At 39.5% G+C, this 22,247-nt stretch overlaps 3 protein-coding genes across 8 annotated transcripts in view; 1 reads left to right on the plus strand and 2 right to left on the minus strand.

Moving 5' to 3' along the window:
* Window positions 1-719, minus strand: part of maea (macrophage erythroblast attacher, E3 ubiquitin ligase) — a 96,878-nt gene extending 96,159 nt beyond the window's left edge. The window contains exon 1 of one of the 2 annotated variants that reach the window (XM_005919449.3): window positions 583-719. The gene's annotated coding sequence lies outside the window, so the exon portion shown is untranslated. The remainder of the gene's footprint in view (window positions 1-582) is intronic. The other variant, XM_005919451.3, reaches the window with a different exon arrangement.
* On the plus strand, window positions 21-8,073 carry LOC102295424 (probable E3 SUMO-protein ligase RNF212). Of its 5 annotated transcripts, none has more exons than XM_005919441.3 (13): window positions 21-266; window positions 603-731; window positions 1,270-1,331; window positions 1,464-1,538; window positions 1,707-1,763; window positions 1,928-1,986; window positions 2,066-2,125; window positions 2,678-2,742; window positions 4,721-4,781; window positions 5,825-5,867; window positions 6,037-6,082; window positions 6,725-6,828; window positions 7,719-8,073. In XM_005919441.3, exons 2-13 carry the CDS (start codon window positions 611-613, stop codon window positions 7,791-7,793), a joined length of 828 nt encoding a protein of 275 aa, XP_005919503.1. In that variant the 5' UTR covers window positions 21-266; window positions 603-610; the 3' UTR covers window positions 7,794-8,073. The 5 variants fall into 5 exon arrangements, with proteins under 5 accessions (XP_005919503.1, XP_005919506.1, XP_005919505.1 ...); XM_005919443.3 differs by having other exon boundaries at window positions 30-266; window positions 603-719; window positions 6,759-6,828; XM_005919440.3 differs by having other exon boundaries at window positions 32-266; window positions 6,759-6,828.
* An 8,087-nt stretch (window positions 8,074-16,160) lies between these two features.
* The window catches only part of fgfrl1a (fibroblast growth factor receptor like 1a), a 65,987-nt gene continuing 59,900 nt past the window's right edge, over window positions 16,161-22,247 (minus strand). Inside the window, exons 6-8 of the mRNA XM_005919452.3 lie at window positions 20,765-20,937; window positions 20,489-20,669; window positions 16,161-19,389 (exon numbers count right to left, since the gene is read on the minus strand). Of these exons, the coding sequence (XP_005919514.1) occupies window positions 18,962-19,389; window positions 20,489-20,669; window positions 20,765-20,937 (782 nt within the window). The 3' untranslated portion in view covers window positions 16,161-18,961. The remainder of the gene's footprint in view (window positions 19,390-20,488; window positions 20,670-20,764; window positions 20,938-22,247) is intronic.

Genomic DNA, 22,247 nt, shown 5'->3' on the forward strand with positions numbered 1-22,247 from the left:
TAAGGTGAAAATCGTAGCCAGCAATTAGGAAAATATACACAATGTTTAGAAAGGTTGAATGTGTTATAATTAGGTACCATGATTTTAGAAAATATAAGCTAATAGCATAAGAATCATCATGTGATTATGATGCATTTCACTCATAGCTTACCTGGTGTTCAAATGTCCAACAGGCATAATCTTAAATAGGTATTTACAGGTTTTCAGAAAATTAAGTTAGAAGTTGGACAAAACAGCTTCAACAACAATTGACCATCAGCGAAAAGGTGAAGTTACCTTTATTATAAGCAGTGAGGACATATATTATCCATTAATGACTCTAGGAGTAGGACAGAGCTAATATAAGCTAAATTAGCCTTTAGCTTCACTAGCAGTCACAAGGTTTTCAAAGTAATAAATATAGTTATCTAATAAACCTTAATGAAATATGGTTGTAAAAACGAACTATATATAGAAGATATGCAGCAACAATTTTAATACACATGTGTAAATAAGAGTTAGAAGACCGTTTAACTAAATCTGCTAATTCATAAACGTAATTTAGCAAAGAACGTTAGCTAAATTAGCTCATTAACTCCTCACCTAATCTTGTTTTCCTGCAGGTTTTGAAATGGCTTCCTGGGTTTGCTGCAATTCCTGCTTTCTTCCTCAAAGTGCCGACCGCAAACTGGCGGTCACAAGCTGTGGCCATGTCATCTGTAGTGGTTGTTATCAGAGAGGTTATCAGAGAGGTACATAAACAGTTTTGTTGCAAACACAGTCAAAACAATCACTGTTTGGAATACCTGCATATATTTAAGCACCAAGTCTACAGCCTTCCTACTCCCCAGCAAATGAAAGTATGATTAGACAGGGACATCTGTTGGGCTCTAAGTGATATTGCAGAGCTGATTATTTATTTTTTGCACTGAGTGTTGCATGTTTCTAAGTTGTCTCTAAAGGAAATGATCTCCCTAGGGATCTATGTTTAAGATAGATTAAATATCAAAAATTGAGAGTGAAATTACACCATTCACCAACGGATGGTACTCCTGGAGGTCCTTTAATCACTATTCATTAGCCCTGGAGTTGTTCATGATTGGTCTCACCTTAATCAGACTATTGACTTTGTCTGTCTCCCATGGTTAGACAAACCCATTTAACTGATTTTGTTTCACAGACAGAAACCCTTGATGTCAATTTTCAGTCCTTCCATGTCTTCCTATCCTAGCGAGCCAGCATTATATTCTTGACTTTGTAATTTTGGTTTAAATATAATCTTTCTTTCAGGCCAACCAGGCAGCTGTTATATCTGCAACGCTAAATGCCAACTGTCACCACTGTCTGACAAAGTAAGCACTCTTTTCTCATGAAATTCCCAGGTAACGGTGGGTGTTGGGGTGGGATAGCCACATTAATAATCAGACTGTTAAAAGTTGAATATTCTGCTGTCATTAGAGTTATGTTAAATGTGCTCGTTTCAGAGCAGCCCTGGTGTGAAGGCCCTTTTCTCAAACATCAAGGTGGTGGCAGCCAAGCACTTAACGGAAATCAGCCAAGTTCAGTCTTGCTTCATATAAACACCTATAATCCGATTGTATATCTCCAGTGACCTGTAAACAAATGTGCTGTATAGCATTTAAATATATCTAAAAATGCATGGAGATTTAAATGCAATAGTGTAATGCAGAACTTGCAAAAACAGCACTTATTCTGCGTTTTCCCAGGTTATAAAGTACCAGGAAAAACATCAAAAGAGGCTCTTCACTCACTACGAGCAAAGGGTGATATTTTTTTATTATTTCTTTGCCTTAGAATTGTATTTTTCTATCAGTCTGCAACATTTAACTCATCTACCACACTGGCTGTCTAGCTCTGAAGACAACAGTAACTGAAACAGATGCTTATGCCACCTAGTGTACCAAACTCATCAATTAATCACTTGCAGAATGAAAAGCTGGAGGAGGCAGTAGTGAGGGTGAAGCAAGAAATGCAGCAGATGACAAAGTAAGTTAAATTAGATTTGAAATAAGCTGCAGTTTGTGAAAAGATGCAAGGGTTTCTTATTTATTTTTCCAATTAACAGGAAGCTGAATGAACAGAGTGCCTACATTGCTAAACTGGAAAATGCACTAAAGCTTCAGAGGTACAACACTGAATAGATAGTTAACCCAATGTGTAATTGTCGGTTTCTGCCTGCTAAAGCCAGTTATTGCTCCCCTAATTCTTATTTTATGTTTTATTTTGATCAACAAATGTCTGGCTAAATTCCCTGTGCTGCAGATTTGAATACCATTTTTTAGGGTTTTGCATCAATAATAATGATGTTAAGGTAAAATAAAATTTAAAAAGTAGTAAATAATGATTACTGGAGGCAGTTAAAAGCCTGTGATTAAAGACTTTTACAACCAACTGGTTGTTCTACCGCACCGTTCACTAGGTGTCACTCCTGGCACATCTATGGTTCAACTATAGTAATGCTTTAGTGTTTCCATGGGCACGTTGAAATGAATTCAGCAATAAAAATACAGACTTATAAGTCTGTGTAGAATGATCTATAAAAGTACTACAGTTACATTCATCTCTTATGTCTTAATCCACTCTGATTTCATGCAGAAACGCCATCATCTGCTATCTTAGTGTAGGTTTCAGCAGGTGCGCTTTGTGATTAACATTATTTATTACTCCTGTTACTCAGTACCAAAGCTTCATCTGGGCACCATATGAGCCATAGTTCCCAAACCCCATATGGACATAAACCAGGTAAACTATCTCTTATTGTATTGGCAACTGTAATGATCTGTTTTTTGATGGCGCCTGACAAACTATGCAGACATACTGTGTACCATTAACAATTTTTATTACTAATTCTGTCCTATGCAAGAATTGTATATGTGCACTCACTGTCCACTTCACAGATATACCTGTCCAACTGCTTGTTAACATTAATATTATCTACTCAGCTAGTCATGTAGCAGCAATTCAGTGCATTTAGTCATGTACACGTGGACGGGACAACCTGATGTTCAAATTGAGCATCAGAATGCGGAAGAAAACTGATTTAAATGACTTTGAACGTGGCGTGGTTGTTGGTGTCAGATGGGTAAAGAAAATATCCAGTGAGTGGGAGTTCTCTATTGCTGATATCTGAGGTCAGAGGATAAGACTGCTGTGAGCTGATAGGAAGGCAGCAAAAGAACATCTCTGAATGGATAACACATTTGACCTTAAACACCACACTCCACTCCTGTCAGTTAAGAATAGGAGGGTGAGTTTACAGCTCCCATGGGCTCACCAAAACTGGACAATACTAGTGGTAGGGGTCAAAATTTCTCATAAATAAGCAGGGATCTACCCTTCCATGTGTCAACAGTTCAGGCTGGCGGTGGTGTGATGGTCCGGGGGGGATTTCTTGGGGCAATTTGAACAGAATACAATGCCTTTTATTGTCACTATACACATGTACAGTGAGATACAAAGTGTCTTCTATTCAGTGCAGACACGTGGGAAAAGAAAGGGGGGGTGAGGTACACAGTTCTGTAGCACTATGTACATATGAACAGTATCCACAAGTAAGACCTCTGCAAATATACAAATTGGGGGAAAAATAGTGTTATATATTTACAGTGTGGGTTATAGCCCGTAAATTAAGTACTGCACAGAGGTGATGGTAGTTGTGTAGTCTGTGTATAGAGGGAAGTCTTTGGATTGGGGAGTGGAACTGTGTTGTCAGTGCATGAGTGAGTTCAGGGTGGCCGCTTAATGCCAATTGTTTAAACACCACAGTCTGCCTGAGTATTGTTGATATTATTGATGTCCAGCAAAATAATGTGCCATGCACAAAACTCTTTAACATGAGTTGACTGTAAATTGGCTCCACAATCACCAGATCTCAATCCAGCAGTGCGCCTCTTGAATGTAATGGAATAAGAGAGTTTCACGGATCTGCAGATAACAAATCTACAACAACTGTGTGATGTCGTCATTTCATTATGAATCAAAATCTCTTAGGAATGTTTCCAGCACCCTGTTGAATGTGTGTTATGAAGAATTAAGGCAGTTCTGAAGGCAAAAGAGGGTCCAATCATTAACAGCGTGGTGTACCTAACAAAGTGACTTTTTTTGTTATTATACAACACATGGTTTGTTTGTTTTATACACTTTGTTAATGCTACAGTCAATGAAGCAGATAAAACATCTTTTATTAGAATTAATTATAATAAAAGATTATATTTATTTAAATCTATGAGTGCTTGTTGCAAAAAAAAAAAAACATGCACAAAGACCAGAAGCTTTTGTAACCTTATTACTTTTAGACTGTAAAACAACCATCTAAGTGGTTCATTTTATGGTAAATGGCCTGTATTTGTATAGCGCTTTACTAGTCCCTAAGGACCCCAAAGCGCTTTACATATCCATTCACACACAGGTGATGGCAGCTACATTGTAGCCACAGCCACCCTGGGGCGCACTGACAGAGGCGAGGCTGCCGGACACTGGCGCCACCGGGCCCTCTGACCACCACCAGTAGGCAACGGGTGAAGTGTCTTGCCCAAGGACACAACGACCGAGACTGTCCAAGCCGGGGCTCGAACCGGCAACCTTCCAATTACAAGGCGAACTCCCAACTCTTGAGCCACGATCGCCCACGTTATTTTATGAATAACTAAATAATGTCTGTCACTAAGCATACAGCATGTTTTAAGTTACTTTAAATTTTGCTCCTTCTTTTTCGTCTAAGTCTTACAGATACCATATAACTCCTCTGTGTCCCTCTCACGACACTCTTCAGCTACTAATGTGTGAGTATAGTCTCTGTCTACTATTTCACAATTTTCCTTAATAGCGCTGACCTTCTCCTTCTGCTCATTTTTGATTAATACTCTCTTCATTCTATCTCATGCTGCTAATTTTTCTTCTTTGGCCTATATTATTCTCTTACTATACCTCAGGCTTCAGAGAGAGAGAAAGTAGGAGGTAGTTCACGGCACAAACAAGTTATATCCTGGCTTCACTACTGATGTCTTATGTTAGCTTTCGTTGCCGTGAGCTTTGCCCTGCCCTGCAGCTATCCACACACCTGAATAAGCTGATCTTTGCTTGGGTTTAATCAGGAAAACGTACTGGGTTTCCTACACAGTACTGACACAGGACTGATTGAGTGTCAGAATTTAATAGTATTATTGTTATTTTATCCACTGAGACACTGGCTTTAAAAGATGGAGAGCGGATATAAATATCATTTCCTGCAGGGTCGATTCAGCCGCTGGCACTTTAGTCGCTGATAGATGTCTTTCTGCTTTGCTGGGTGGCAACGCGGGTGAAGTGGTGCCATTATAATATAAATTTGGTCTCAAATGATTTTGATCTTGCTTAAAGTATCACAGAGTGAATGATTTATATTTTGAAAATCCCCCAACTCAAATAATCTGTGTTTTCTCTCACAAGTACAGTAAACTACACACAAGAGTCATGATTTTGGTAAAAATAAAATGTGAATGATATAATTTTTGAAGTTCATTTACAGTTTAGTGTAGAATTAATAAAGGGTTTAATAAATTATCTAAAACTGTTTAAAATGCGTATAGAACATAGAAGGTCAGATTTATTTCACTACATTATACCATGTTTTCTTGTATTCATTTGTACATGAATTTTTGCAAAATTTCTGCAACGTCCACTGTTCACTAAGGATGTGTCAGTGTTTTACTATTGAAAAAATAAATACTAATGTAACTTTAAATGTTGTCCTATTAAAGAAAAATCGAAAGCATTCAGGTATCGGTGCACTGTTAAAAACACTGAAGCCAACAGAACTAATGAAGTGTGCCTTCCTGTCTGGCAGCACTGAAAACATGGAGGTGGATCAAAGGAGCCTGTTCTGGAAAGTAAGTCCCAGTTACTTCGCTCGCTGTCTCTCATTGTTGTGAATGAGATTCTGTCGAGATTACACAGCATCCTGACATTGACTTTAAGGCTTTGGTATATTATGATGGAAAGTATTAAGCAAATAAAACATTGTGATTTGTGCTGTTTCTCTGTGAATCTGTCTTTCAGCCTAACTCTGGCTCATTTATCAGAGCTTCACAAGATGGATGGACTGGTATGTGCTTTCTACTGCCTGTTATGCAGCTACTGGTTTTGGTTTTAACTAATGGAAGAGGTGTCATCTGTGTCAGATATTTCCATTTGCTGGAAATGCTGTCATTGTACACTTGTGTGTATTGCTATTTTGAGACTTAGAAACTGATGATTTGACCACCTATAGTAAATAAATCAATAGAGATAAATAAGATGACAGTCCTTTAGTTGCTCTTCCTTTATCACTTTAGACATTGTAGATATCTACTATACCTACATAGCAGTTTAGTTCAGGACATACGCTAATATACAAGAGGATCATTTTGTAACCATCAGTGGATTGATTATGCTATTAAAAATACTTTTTACAGAAGATTTGATTGATGGTTACTGCAAGATAAGAATGAGCTGTGTCATTAATTATAGACCTAACTGCTGCAGAGGCGTGTGTACAAGCTTTAGGTGTTTTGCCTGGTTTGTTGGTAGCAACATCTGTGCAAGTTTGATGCAAATTACTCTGGAAGATGACTCACCTGTTTATCTTGCCATCTCTGATGGTTTTCCAAATGAAAGCTCGTGAGGTGGAACAAGAGACACATAAGCCTATAATGACCCAGGAATTTTTTTAATCATTGTGAGCCATTTTTATCTGACTTGTGTTAAGGATTAACCATGGTTTCATCTTGTGTGATGTGCAGGCACCATGCCTCACAGATCGTCCAACCCAAACATGTCAGCCAGTCACGCCGCATGCTCAGCCACAGTGAGGTAACAAGTTTAATTCATTGAATACATCAAAACAATATCATAGGCAGCATGATGATGTAGTGATTAGCATTGTTATCTCACAGCAAGCAGGCTAGTGGTTCGAATCTCCGGTGTGGCTGGGGCCACTGTTCTGTGTAGAGTTTATATCCTGTGAGCCTTTCTGATGTTTTTTTCACTGATTAGTTTTGTTTTTTGTGTATTCGTTTGGGAAAGAAAAGTCTGATAACCTTCTGCTAGTTTAAAAAACACTTCAAAACGTCTCAGGTTTTCCTACGTTTATTGCTGGTGCTGATCATTTGTGTGCTTTTCATTTTGTAGAACAGTTCATTTGTTTCAAGAAAAACATGCGGTGTCATGACTGTGTGAGCTATTTATTTGTGGACGCAATTTCAGAACACACAAAACGGCAGGAGTAAACTCAAAATGAGCATTTAATTCTCATAGTCTAAAAATACACAGGAACAAACAGATAAGCCAGCGAATGAACAACTCTAAGGATTACTAGGAGATACAGCGTCACTGTCAAACTCAGAGTGCCGAGGTACTGTGGAGAGCTACACACAGCTATGAGGGATAATGAATAAACAGAGACAATATATATAGAAACAACAGATAACGAGGGGAGCGGTAACAGGTGAGTATACAGCTGAAACCAACTCAAACATGGGTCATCCAGAAGAAACTTTAACTCAAAACGCAGAGAACATGTAGAAATCTCACTACTGTGAAATTTGTGTTGATTCTGCCCCACATAAAACACAACAAGAAAACTGCATCAATGAGAGCGTAAAAAAAAAGAGAAGGTTACATTTAATGACATGTAGTGTATCCAATTATGCCTCGTTGTTGTTACAGTAGATTAACAGTTTGCCTCTCTTATCGTCTCCCAGCCGTTTTCAAGGAGGACCTTTTACCCCAGACGTGTCATTCGGCCAGAGTTCTGGATGGAAGTCTCCAATCTTTAGACCACCGTCCTCCTCCAGGCACTCCATGTCCTAACTGGTCTACCACCTCCTTAATAAACACACACGAAAACTGTCATGAGGTCTCTAGATGAAGTACGCCTAGCTAAAATGAGTCACCACCCGGTTTATATGTTGGTTTCACTCACACACCTGTGAATTCACAGACACAATTAAATGTATTTAGCTTAAAGCCAAGATTTGTTCTTATGTACATCGATTACAAACCTAAAATTTAAGTTTGGTAAATTGTGTTCAATCTACAGATTCAATAAACAGATGATAAGATAACACTGCGGCTTGTTGCTGATTGAAATGGTTTCAATGTTTTCTATTTTTGACAGAGTTTTAGCTCACACCAAACCTTAGCGTTCTGGTGAAATCTGGTACACTTTTATATTAATGACTGGTTTGTAGTCAAAGGTCAGAATATTCAGGCCAAATTACTTTGAGTAATCCAGTGGAGAAAGGCCTCAGCCCACAAAGTCTTACAAGCTTTTAGCTAAAGGCACAATCTGACATGACGTTTTCTTTGCCCGCTGGATTTAACATTGGAAACACAAACCTCATATCTGTTACAAAGCAAATGCAAGTGAAGGCGAAGAAAAGTGTAGCCGCGTAGAAACACGATATCACCTGAAGTCATCTCAGCACGGAAAAGCTTACGCAGTGAAGCGGGTGGCGAGGACGCTTGATGTGTTCAGACAGGTCAATTCTGTCTTTGAAAAGCTGTGTTTTCACCCCTATTGTTCCCGGCTGTCAGGGTGGAGAATGGTGTCTATTCAGGAGGGCTCAGGTGGGACTGTGTGTGTGTGTTCTGGGTCTGTGCACGCTATGTTCAGGCACTTGCATTTGGGTGTGTGCTCGTTTGTAAAGTAAGAGAATTGTAGGCCTGATCCTCTTCTTCGCTTCAGTGGGATTTGAAGACGTTTCCTGTTTTTTAAGGTCCACTTAGAGGGAAATGGCTCCCCAGGGCATGTTCAGCTGTCGTGGTGTCACACATTGACAGCTAGAAGACTAAATCAAAATAATCACTACCTTATGGGCGCACACAAATAAACACACACAAAAACCAGGTGAACTCTTTGCTATTAAGCTCAAGAAACTTCAATAAGTGTTATACTGTTTAATGTGTGTAAGTTTATTACAATTTTTCTATAATTTTTTTCTCTCTCTCTTGGTCTCTCTTTGACTTTCTCTGTTGCACTCACACACACCTCTGCATGGCTCCAGGCTGTACAAATGAGCTGTGCCACTTCAGAGAGCTAAAGAAAACTATTCTGATGTCAGTGGTAATTATTCAGCAGCATGTTCCCACAGCTTGTCCACCCCTCCCTCTCTCAGTCTCTCTATCTTCACTCTCGTGTGTGTGTGTGTGTGTGTGTGTGTGTGTGTGTGTGTGTGTGTGTGTGTGTGTGTGAGAGAGAGAGAGAAGGAAAAAGCTTCTCACTTGATCTGATCCAGACTTCACACTTTGTCACTCAGTATTTCAGTCTTATAACTTTGGTGTGGTAAGTGTAATCCCCTGTAGGCAAGACAAGACATGAACTAAATGATTTCACATTTGAATTATTTGTCTTAGTGAGGTGCAGAGAACTTGCTTCTATATAAAGTCGAATCACCTTTAGTGTCGAAGATGTAATTTGAAAAGCAAAGAAATGTAATGAAAGTGTTTGAGTGAACAAGTATTGACAAAGTTTTATCATTCAAATTTTGCATTTACTTTTATAGATCATAAATGATTTACCTCATATACTGTTTACTGTTTAAGAGCAGTGCAACCCCTGCGGTGGATTCATCTGCGCTTGTCATGTTACACCTCAGGGCAGTGCTTTCCATACTGTTGATCGCAATATTTGACTACAGAGATGAGAACACACTTTTGGTTTTAAAGACGATATGCTACAAACTGTATTTATTTGTTAGCTTGTAATTTTTTCATGCATACTCAATCATCCAGGTAAGAAAATCCCAAAAAGTGAACAGAATCAACTTTTTGAAATGTAAACAAAGTGGGTTTTTGTGGGTTTTTCTGCACTTTCTTGCCCAGTCACGGAGTTCCACAGGGTTTGGTGCTGGGACCAATATGTTTCATGTTTTTATACTTCCTTTATGCAGTATTAGTAGAAAACCCTGCATACATTTTAATTGTTATGCAAATGACACTCAGTTCTACAAAATTTATGTGAAGTCAGATGACACAAGTTAATCAATACTACAGGCGTGTTACAAAGGTATTAAGCCTGGATGATCTGTAACTTGTTATTTCTAGTTTCAGAAAAAACATATTGTACTCGGGCCCTAAAGCTTTCTCTTGGCCTCCAGTAACACTATGAGGAATATTGGAGTCTTTTTCAAGCAAGCTATGTCATTGAATGAACACATTAAACAAATATGTAGTACTGCTTTCCTTTATCTGCACAATATGTCTAAAATTGGAAAAAAAATATCATATTTCAGAGTGATGCAGAAAAATTAGTTCATGCAACTCATCTAGGCTCAACTATTATATTTCCTTATTATGGAGCTGCTCTAAAAGCTCCCTAAAAGGCATTCAGCTAATCCAAACTGCTGAAGTAAAACTAGAACTGAAGATCAGATATCTTACTTATTCATTTCTCTTCATTGGCTCTGTCTTAAATACAGAATTTAATTTAACCTCCTCCTTCTCACATACAGTCCTGAATGATTATGCCTTATCATATCTTGGACCTTTTTAGTAGGATATCAAACCAAGAGAGCATTTCACTGTCAGACTGGAGAGGCTTCAGCTTTCTGGTTTCTTCCAATTAAAAAGGGAGTTCTTCCTTCCACTGTTTCGTCATGTGATAAAGATGAGATATGCTTTTAGATGTAACATAATGTTTAATAGGTAAATTGCAAGTGACCACCCTGATGGGTTTACTGTTTGACATATTGAGCCAAAGCTTCTTCCTCAGACTTCTGATAATTACAGAGCACCATCCTTAATATGCATAATTCATATACGACAGCACAAGTGACATATCTCACTTGTTGCAAATTGCCATCACTTGAATAGCGAGAGAGCAAAAAAACCCAACCAAACAAATAAATTTAAAATATACATAAACCTATAAAACATGGACACAATAGACAATGTTTTTAAAATTGATATCCTTACTTTATGTCCTTACTATTTGAGGTCTATATATTATTGTAGGGAATGAGAAAGTATCAGCAATGTCAACATTAGAGAAAAGAATTAGGGTACTAAGCCACAAATCCATGTCCTATTTTTTAAGGCCTTTAGGTACTAAGGTATCGAGGGTTTAAGGCAGATACATTTTACATCTTCACCTTTTTGATTTGAAAAACGAATCTAATCTGTTTTCATGTATACGACATCTTTTTTGATTCACAGCCACCATTTTAGCAATGCTATTGTCTAGCTTGACAAATCAAGCTGAAAAAGTCAGAAAATAATGGTGTGAGTCATTTGTTCAACATAGCTTCAACATAGCTGAATGCAAAGATTTCTTCCAACAACCTGCAGAGCTGAATTTCATTCAGTAAACAGTGGACTTGACATTAAATTGATCTGCCTTTAGATGGGGCTATAGTCCACCGCTGCCTTTTATATAGCTTGATGGCTCCACTATGCATTCCTTTGCTGAGTGTGAAGGTCTGTGGACCACAGCTGCCACAGATAGGGATCTGCAGGATGAGGAAGGGACGCTCAAGAGGTCACTTGCACACAAATACTCACACAACCATGCAAACACACACGAATGCAATCGTGCTTCCATCAGTTTAGACGGCATTAAACTGACTTATGTGCATTTCCTCAGGACATACCCAAACCACAACCTGCCTTACACTAATGATATATGTTATAAAGGGATATTAGCCCCTTCAGTGTGACTGTATAGATGGTTTTATGCCCCCAAAACATGAGTAATTCAAGTATGCACACACTCACATGCACGTACATCTATTCACAACTGCTTCTTTTGTAGAGGTTAAAGAGGATGAGACTGAGGAACTGTTGCACATACACATACAAACACACACCCACAGGAACTCCTGTGGCATTTTGGCGGAAGAGAGCTGAATGGGGGGCTTATGAGGGAGCGAGAAACAGGTGAGGACTGGTGACCGAGTCCACTCATGTATTCTTCAACATACACATACATGCAGGCATCCCACGCGTGAAGTCGGCTGTTGCCTTTGGAAAGGGGCCTCCTTCAACTGCTCTATGTATGTTTAAGTGATGGCAGCACAACTACGGAAAGATTCCTTTCCTGTCGTACACACAAACACAGACTCAGACACACAAATGTTCACACCAGCACACACTATCTTGCTTTGCCATTTGACTGCTCTTTTAAAAATACACACACATGCACGCTAGTGCCCTAACTGTTAGTTTCTTCCCTTTTTACTCTCCATGAACACACATGCAGACACAAACTTGGCAGGATGTGAAGGCAGAAAAAGGGGCCGAAAGACAACACTGAGATTAGGAGGCTTTTGTCACGGCTCTGTGGCAGACTTTAAAGACCTTGGCTCCCTTCCCCTCGGCCAGATTTCTTTCTTTTCTCACCCTGCCTGTCCACATCCCTCTCTTTTCACAGGGGAAGGTAAACATTCAGTACAGAGAGGCAGAGAAAAGGGAGGAATAGAGGAAGGGAGGGATGGGTGGAAGAAGGATTGAAGCCGCCTGTTGCCCTCTTATTGTGTTTTTGTTTTCTTAGTTTTATTGGTGGCTTTGTGGCTGTGTGGAGGATGATTAGGGAGGGAGAGGTATGCAAACAGAACAGCGCTTCAATGCTAGCCAGGTGTCTGCGTTGTTTCCATCTGTGAGTGTGTGCATGTGTGTGTGCAATGACTGCATATATCTGTGCTTTTGTGTTTGTGCATGTGTGTGCAAACTCCTATAAGACGCTGTGTACACATGTTGCATATGAACTCTACCATTACTCTCGTCCAGGTGAGTGTGCAGATGTGTAGATATTTTTTTCAGGTTTTTATGAGGAGATTTTGTCTGTGTTTTTTCCCCCCAGGTGTGTGTGTGTAAGTATGTGAGAGACAGCGATAGCCCTTCATGGTCACTGACTCCATTCACCTGAGCACTCCTTTCACACTAAAAAGGCAGCTGACGGTAAAAAGCTCTTTGGACAGCTTCTCTTCATCACCAACCACAGCTGTTGCTGACTCAAATACCCAGGAATCTCCTCCCTGGGTTAACACCCTTTTAACCATCCAACCACATACCAGAAACCTCCACCAGAATACAAAGGATCCAACAAAACCACAAGGTAAGAAGGTTCAAACATGCAGAGGTTTATGTCAAGATGTAGACATTGGCTTCAGCCATGACTGTGGCTTACTTACTCAGATATTAAAGTGTGCTCATAGTGATCATGAGGTCCATTAGAAAACTGGACTTGGAAAAACCAGAATAAACACAAGCTGTTTACATGGTTGTGTTACTATTCCCTTCCTTCCTCCATTCAGCGAGTAATGTTACCTGAAGAATCAAGAAAAAATTTAAATTGAACTTTTTCTCTCATTTTTTCTTTTTATGTAAAGCACTTCTAATAAAATCTTCACCAGTTTAGCTCTACTAGTGAAAGCAAAAGGCCTACCATGTTCAAATACTTTCTTTATAATATTAAACACATCATAATAGGATTTACAGCTTGTGAGTCATGTATGTAAAAAGCATTAAGACTGAACTCGTTGGTGACCTCTGAAATGGAAAAATATCCCTGTGTGAAGCCACAGAGCAAGGTCAATAAGTTTTTGAGCAAAAACAATTTTGAGTCTTCAGATAGCCGAGACAGTCAAGATGTTACTGAAGTGGGGATTTTCATCATTAATCCAAGTGCTTTAAGTGTGGCAATTGCAGTCAGTTTTACATATAATCCTCTGTTTTCAAAAGTAATTGAACAGATGACTGACGCTCATTGCAAGGTGAGGCCTGTTACTTTGTTATTTCCAAGTGTTGAAATTGCATATTTGTAGCTGTTCACTGGAAATCTCAATATGAGGTCAGGCCACCATTAGGCCGAAAAATCAAAACGATCATATCAGTGGGAGAGAAAAACTTCTGGAGTGGCCAAATATACAATCTGGTAAATTCTTAAAAAGAACTAATGCAGTGTAGCTTAATAACACCAAAAGAATGAAAGTGGGTGATTGCAAAATGATTTCCAAGGTTAAGAAAAACACCTTCACGACATCTAAAAATCTAGAGACGGCTTCACGAATGCAAAAACAGAGGGTTACCGCAAGATCCACTGGTTACACTCAAGAACAAGAAGCCCAGATTAGACTTTGCCAGAGCACATCTGAGAGGGAATGTGCAGTTCATAAAAAGAAAGTAAAAATTCCCAAGGCAAAAAAATGCGATCTTTGTCCATTTCCAAGGCAGTCAAGTGATCCCGACTCAATAGAGCACTTTTTCACTTACTGAAAACAGTCAATGCAATACTTTTTAACCCTTGAGTTGAAAGGTCTGCTGAAAGTCTGCACTTCAATCGCATCTTCATTACTGACTTAGAATCCACCGCTGTGGTGAACAGAGGCACAAATACAACCTGTAGGGCTACTCTGCACATATACACACACATAAATAGGGTAAAGTAGGCCAACCATCGAAAAACTTGCACTGAATATTTTTCAAAGATAGTCTTAAGTCTTAAAAATCTTTTGTGAACGAGCAGTGAAATGCTCACGAAGTGACAAACCAGAGCGAGGGCAGATGGGATATGTGTGATAGATGGGACAGGTTGTATCTGGCCTCCGTGACATTTTCATCTTCCTTCCTGTTGCGCATTTCTTTCCTCTCACACTTCCACACTCTTCACTGATCTCATCTCCTCTCATCAGAGAACACCAGTGAGCTCAGCACATCTATCAGCAACTCCGCTCTGTGTCATCCTTCTCCTCCTCATTTCGCTTTATCTTTTCTCCCTTGTCTGTCCTCCCAGGTTCTTCTCCCCAGCTCTTCAAGTCAATCAAACTACAAAAACTAAAAAAAAGAGAAGCCCACACAGACAAAAGCAGGAAAATGTTAATCTCCCAGATAAGAAACATACTCTTTAAATGTTGTTAATTCTCTTATCTCACATTATGTACATGCATTTTTCACAGCTGTCATGGATCTGTCAGGGATCCAGGATTTGGACTTCCCTGGTTGAGGTCATATAGACATGGGTAACTGCTGATTATTGCAAATATTAACAACAGCAAATTCCTGTGAGGTATTTTCATTCCCTGCACTGTTTTTTTTTCTTAACCCTTCTCGCCTGTTTCCATCCTATCATACCGAACACCGCGCTCACTCTTTAATGAATCCAAGAAGTTAGGAAACAGTGTGTACACATCATCTAATCAGTTCTGGGTCAAGACGAGGAGTTCAAAATATTTTCTTTCTCTTTTATTTTAATGTCCATTCACTTGTAACTCTCTCCAAGAGAATATATTTAAATGTTCTTTGTTTGATAAGTAATTTGTAGATAAATTCATGACCTGAACTTAAATTAATTAATTAATCAAACGAAGTCTGTATGGAATTACTATTAACTAAACTAAAAGTAAACTGATTTACTTTATAACATTAAAAATGGCTTATATGGCTGCATGTAATATGGAAATGATTTGGGTTTGGACCCACAGAAGATGAACCCCTGAATCTGCAGGTCATCATTCTCACCACTAAAGTTAAGGTTTGAGACTTCTCTGAATGCACTAAATCATATATTTCACATATTTTTGAGATTTGGCTGCGAGTGCAAAAGCTTCACCTCTCATTGTTTCAACCTTTTGCTTGTGAGGAACAAGAAAGCTGGCTTAAAGGCTGGGCGATGCTAATGCGCATCTGTGACTAGTACTCAACAGAATTTTAAAAATGTTGCTTGCAGATACTAAAAAGTGTAAGCAGCAAGCTCTTTCAGAACTACACTGCACTCTCATAAACTAAGCGATGGAGCTGAACTGACTTTGTTCTCACATCCTGCCCTGTAGCCATTTCCACTCTTTAGCAATGCCCCATCCTTTCAGCAGTGTTTTCTGTCATCATCTTCCTCTTCGGTGAGTCAGACAGCAGAGAGACACTGCGCCTTCACACCCTCCATCTGCACGCAATACTTGTCTGTCTGTCATCCCTCCAGACAGACACGCTGACAGATGAAACGCTGGCTGCAGCTCGCACAGCCAAAGAGCTTTGACTATTTAGAGAAGGACATTCACTTAAAGACAGTCCCATGGTGCTGGAAGGTATTGTGCTGGACTAAATTGGAATCCCCGCCTGCATCTGTGTGACAGAAAATGGATGCAGCAGCACAGCCAGTGAATGCCTTTCAGTGCAGAAGTGAATCTTTAAGAACAAAAAGGCAAATCAGCCAGATTTTACTTTTTTTAATGGCACCAATAACACGATTACAATAGGAGGAAATCATTTTAAAACTAAATGACAATAGACTGTACAACATTGTCAATATAAAGATTATCAATAAAATTTTGTATATTTTGTCAGCATGTATAAATACAGTATCTTACAAGGACATCAAAGTGGTATTTGCTACATAGCTTACATTATGACTAGAACACAGAATCAATTCATGCAGTATAATGCCCAATTATACGAAAATAAAAATAATAATAAAAAAAATGTCAAAAATAAAATAAATTAGAAGCACACTTTCTTTTTCTATCTTTAGCATTTACAACGTTTCGTGGGCCAATGTGCTGCAAGAGCTTCTGTATGGTCCAAACCACAAAATCAACTAACAATGTCAATTATTTCAACACTAATGTCATTCCATGTACATACTAGTGGTGAGTGCACATATACACAGTCGGTCTGTTGGCAGTTGATTAGCTTTGATGCATATAACAAGTAACAGTGACAGAATGAAAGGTAACTGTTCCAATACAAGAAGAAAAAGAGTAAAGTTCACACATTTCAGGGTGAGCGTAACAGGAAAAAATGGAAGATTTCTCACGAGCAGGGAAGTGAGATCTTTCAAATGATGTTTTCTGTCAAAGAGGCGATTAAATGAACTCCCTTTTGCAATGTACAAAAAGTCTTTAAGTCTGTAAATAAGAGAGTGACCTTACTGCAAGAATCATGCAGGGTGTGGTGTTGCATGCTTGAGACATGCAGGCAGTCTGATGTATATAATGTAAAAGTACAATTACTCTGTAGATAACAGTATCAAATATACTGAACTTCTTTTCTGCAGGTGACTTAAAATGAAAAAAGCAAGCAACCGGAGGCTTAACCAGCAGTTGGTTCTACATGCGTTCACTCAAAGCACTGCAGGCAACTAGTTCTTGGTGACACAGCCAGGCATACCAGTGAGTAATATAAAAATATACACAGGAGTAAAGTATCTCTATAAAAATATATTTGTACATTGTCATTCTTGAGATTAAAGATTTATGTGCAAAAATAAATTGAAGAACAAGCATTAAAGTTACCAGATGATTCCGATATATCATTTCCTTGTAAAGTTCTCGCTGTTGTATTTTGTTGAGCCCTAAGGAAGGATTGCAGAGAGAAATGTTGCTTTTATGCAGACTGGCGTGGCAAGCATAGAGTCTGATTCATATTCCACATGAAATTTCTACCCGTCCTTTTTTTATGTTTATGCTCTTCTGGACAGAGTCCCCCCACTGTTTCAACCCGACACATGGCTGAACGTGCCTCTCAGCGAGCACCATAATGTAAAACACCTGAAACCTAAATCTTATCTTAGCGTATCGGTTTACACAGTTTTATGAAGTGGTCAGATTCACGAGCAGACGCAGAGATGGATACCTGAGGAAAAAAGCAAAAGAGAGTCTGCTGAAACTTGCTGTGCGTTAATGTTTGCTGCAGCTGCTTTTCTTTGATGTTCTGTTCAGGGTAAATGTTTTTATTTCCGGTGGGTGCAGGTGAACATCCCTACACCTACCAGGAGCACTGAGGTATAAAAAGACATGCAGATAAATGTCATCCTTTGACTTGTGTGTGTGATTGCTGAGACTGCTTTAGTGAAGGCGGTTGAACCCTTTGCCAGGTGTTTTCAGTTAATCTACCCAATTAGGCCCCTGCCCAGGATAATTCAAAGATAAGTAATATAAGAACATAGCTAAGCCTACAAAGCGTGTTTTAATAGGAATGAAAAAGGTCTGACTCATTCAAACTTAAAAGTGGAAGAAAGGTTACAACTCAAACTCAGACAATTTCCTTTTCACGTTGATTGGGGGAGGCTTTATCAACCCCCCAAAAAGCACCTGTGTAGATGCACTATGCGGGTACAGTATGGCGACCTTTGCAAAATCAGAAAAAAATGAAATGAAATGAGGCAAAAAGGTGACGATGCAAAGCAGTAAAGGGATTTTCAGTGACAGAAGAGATCAGGAAGAGATCGAATGATTACTGCAATCGGTTTTCTGACCTTTCACCGCTTTGAATCAAATCTAAAGTCTAATGAACAAGACTTGCAAAGCATCCAGATAGCAGCTGGCGATTCAGCAGAGCGGCTGTCAGCCTGGAAGAAGAAAACAAAAGCAGCCCTAATCCATGCTGGGGTTGAGGATATAGTCGAGTTTGCCTTGATTTGTGTTTTTCATGGCTCAGTTGGGCTGACGCCTGAGATATGCTCTGAAATTAAGCTATTACATTACACACGAGCTACACTGCTCTTTATAGATTAACAGGAAATAGCCTGCTGAATACCACATAATCATTTATATACACAAGTAGCTATATTTGAAATCCTGTAGTAAAGAGAAAGATTTTGTAATGTGACTGAGGAGGCTGTGTGGTTATGATAACGACATATAATGTTGTTTTAAGTTACCTTTAAACTGCTCACTTAATTGTGTCTTCAAATAGGAGCTTTGAGCAAAAAAAGGAAAAAAAGTGACATCATAAAAAGTTTGAATAAAACAGATTTAGGGTTTTTCTTCCCCTCACAGAATGAACTGAATGCCAGGTTGATTAAAAATAAAAACCATATTTCTTTACATTCTTCATTGTTCTTTTCTTAAGTCTGTTCATGCACAAAATGTGGCTGCAGCAGAGTTGTATAATTCCAGGCTTTTGTACAGTCTTTCCTTGTCCTTTGCTCTGTACACCAGCAGCTAGTGTGGATTTTGATGGCTGGATTTAAGAGCCGAACGTGAAACACCAAAGCTTCCTACTAACCTCACTGCTAACACTGGTAATGAATGTGCTGATGCTGATGCACTTTCCCATCCACATGTGAATGCGTGTGTGTATGTATGTCTGTGTAGATCTTTGGGTAGATTTTGGGAGCCAATCCGCTGCCTCCCTGAGCCAGGAGGAGCTGCTGGTGGGCAACGTAGTCCTCGTACGAAAGACAGTCTTTATCCCCGCTGGCTGGCTGAGGAGAGACCGTTGGGCAGGTTCGGTCACGACTGGCCACGGGCAGACGCTGAGCAGACGGGAGAGCAGAAGACGATGAAGAAGAAGAAGAGGAGCAGGTGCGTTTTAACTGGCAGAACCAGAGAAGGGCAGCGCCTAAGATGAAGGCGACGCATGCTGGTACTCCGATAATCACAGGCCAGGGGAGACTTGGAGATAACGGTAAAGGGACTGAGTTGGGGGGAGGCTTCCGATCTGCAGCGGAGAGAAAATAAGAGCATTAATGACAAGTGGAAATAAGACATGCTACATGAGTCATGGTGACTAACTTTACAATACTTTTTTGCTGTAAGCTAGCATGTTGTTAAATAAAGGTGGCATTAGAGACAGAGGTTTGTAAGAAAGGAGGTTAGCTAAGCAGATTGTAGCTAGGGATTCATCTGAAATGTGGATGTCAGTTTGAAGCTGAATCAAAAGCTTGAATAATTTTGATTTATGAGGCCAGTTTATTCAATTCAATTCAAACATCAATTGGCTCAATAACAAAGGGCAGACTGAAAGTATTTCACTTCTGGTACAGCAACAGTAAACAGTAGCCAAGTGAGCTGAAAACACTGTGAAGCTCAAACAATGAGGCTTAACATTTGCCGGGAAGCTTTTTAGTGCATGTACGATAAGATAACGAGTTGTGGTAAAGTGTGTGGTAAGAACTGATGCGAAGAGCAGAGAAAGCAGAAACGAATCGCACTGGGCTGAAATGCAATGAGTGAGGTAAATCGCATAAATCGTCTATTTTATTTATATTTTAATCTTATTAGTCTTGGTCTCGGGCGCCACGGTGCTCCAGCGGTTAGTACGGTCGCCTCATAGCAGGAAGGTCCTGGGTTTTAATCCAGTCTGGGGTCTTTCTGTGTTTGAGTTTTGAATTTGCGTGTTCTCTCCGGGTACTTCTGCTTCCTCCCACAGTCTTAAGACATGCATGGGCTTAAGTTATTTGGTGATTCTAAACTGGTTTTAAGAGTGAGTAGTTGTGACAGACTGAAGATCTGTCCAGGGTGTACCCTGCTCCTTTCTGGGATAGGCTCCAGCCCCCTACCCTTTATGGTCTGCTCCACATAAAGAATGGTTAGCAGTAAGGAGTATAAATGAGTAATTAACACTTGTATGGATCGGTTCTTGGTATCCACAGTTACAGTTATCTGTGCCTCTATTGGAAGAAAGAAAGATCATACATCTGGAATAAGAGCCACAGATTTCTGCTCACATAAGAACTTTTAGGTGAAGTTCTTGTGGCTTTGTAAACTATAAGATCTAATAATTCTGTCTCTGCAGGCAGCACGTTTCTTCCTCTGACCTGGAAGCACAGTGAGGTAGGCACTCCTGAAGCTGTAGCCCATAGTGTTGGCTCCCATGCAGATATACATGCCGGCATCTTCCTCCTTGGCTCTGGTTATCAGAAGCTTGTTGAGGTATGATCCATCAGGGCGTGACCAAACGTCTCCTGGAGGCAGGACCACAAAGTGATAGTCTCCAACCTTGGAAAAAACATCAATACACACCTCAAAGTTAAAAAAGAATTCAGTCTAATGAATAATGTTGCTAATTTGCTTCAGAAAAGGTTTTTTTGTACCTCTATGGTGGAGTTAAATTTGTTTTCATCACCAGGTTCGACTCTTTTAAGCCACTGGATAACTGGCTTGACGTCACTGCGGACTTTACACTGAAAAGATGTGGTTCCCCCATAATCCACGGTGGTGTTGACAGGGTGAGTACCTGTCAGGATGGGTTTAGAGTTGGTACGTTCTGAAGAAAGAGACGAAATAGACAAACGTGCAGAAACATAAACAGAAACTATTTTTAATGTTGTATTCTTCAAACTACAAAAATGTGAAAAATGAAATGGTTTGATTATTTTATTTTCTAATTGTCTGCTTTATTAAGAATTAAACGAGGAGGTATACACTTGTAATCAATTTATTTGGAGTAAATTACACCAGAGAGAGTAATAATTTAGGTAAAGAGGATTATTTGCTGTATTCAGCTTCCCCTGCATCATCCCTGTCTGCTAAAGACATGCAAACAGATCCTTTATCTGTAGCTCTTGTTTCTTCTTTATCAATTCACACAGCTGATAAAAAGAGGCCTTGCAGAGATACTTAATCATCTCCTTTCCGTTATCTGTTAATCTGAGAGCAACAGAAGCCTGAGTGAGAAAGGCTTTTTGGTTGGTGGATTACAGGATTAATTAATGAAAGAAAACCAGCTTTCAAACTTAGCTTAATTTCTAGGTGGTGGTGATGATATGGAAACCTTTTCTTTGTATCTGATAAAGAGTTCAAAGAATACATTTCCCCCCTTGTAAACAGCAGTGCTAGCTTAATTTTCATGGTGCTGGTATAGACTTTAAAAATGTTAATGTAACAGAAACAAGCCCTGAGAAAGCTGAGGTTAATTCCATTTAAATACAGAGGGGTTGTCATACAGCTGAAAATTCACCTCCGAGCACAATTTATGCTCCTGCTATAGCGTCTTGCATCTCCACTCACAGGTTATACATGATTTTTAAAAGCTTTATTGGGTTTCTGACCCTGTGTCTCTTTTTTTCTAGTTCTCTTTCTAACAGCTGGGAATGACGGACAGTTGGATGAATCTCAGCCGATAGAGAAAACGTCACATCTGACACGAGCAAGCAGCGGCTTGATTTACTTTCTTTTTATTTTATGTGCGTTTGTGTGTGTGAGACTACAGCTGTGGTTTAATATAGAACAGATGTGTGAAGTGGAGTGAGAGTGTAGAGAGCTAGTTTGAGCTTCTCAACAGAGCTATAACATTTGGTTACACGCAGTTGAGTGGACACACGCACAAAACCGACACCATCTCTCCACCAAACAGGTCAACACTAAGTCGATCGATCTTCCAACACAACCTAATACAGCACAAAACACCCACAAGTCGCCATAACACACATTCGACCCTCAACAGTAACAAGACTCTTTTTAAAAAGCGGATCACACTGCAGCTTGAAAAGCCCGCTGAACATTTCTAACCTGCTGGACCGATGTTTACAGACAACACTAGTGGGGGTAGGGCTGCCACAAACGATTATTTTGATA

This window comes from Haplochromis burtoni, unplaced genomic scaffold, assembly GCF_018398535.1.
Source record: "Haplochromis burtoni strain Fernald_Lab_line unplaced genomic scaffold, NCSU_Asbu1 Contig_33, whole genome shotgun sequence".
Taxonomy (NCBI): Eukaryota; Metazoa; Chordata; class Actinopteri; order Cichliformes; family Cichlidae; genus Haplochromis; species Haplochromis burtoni.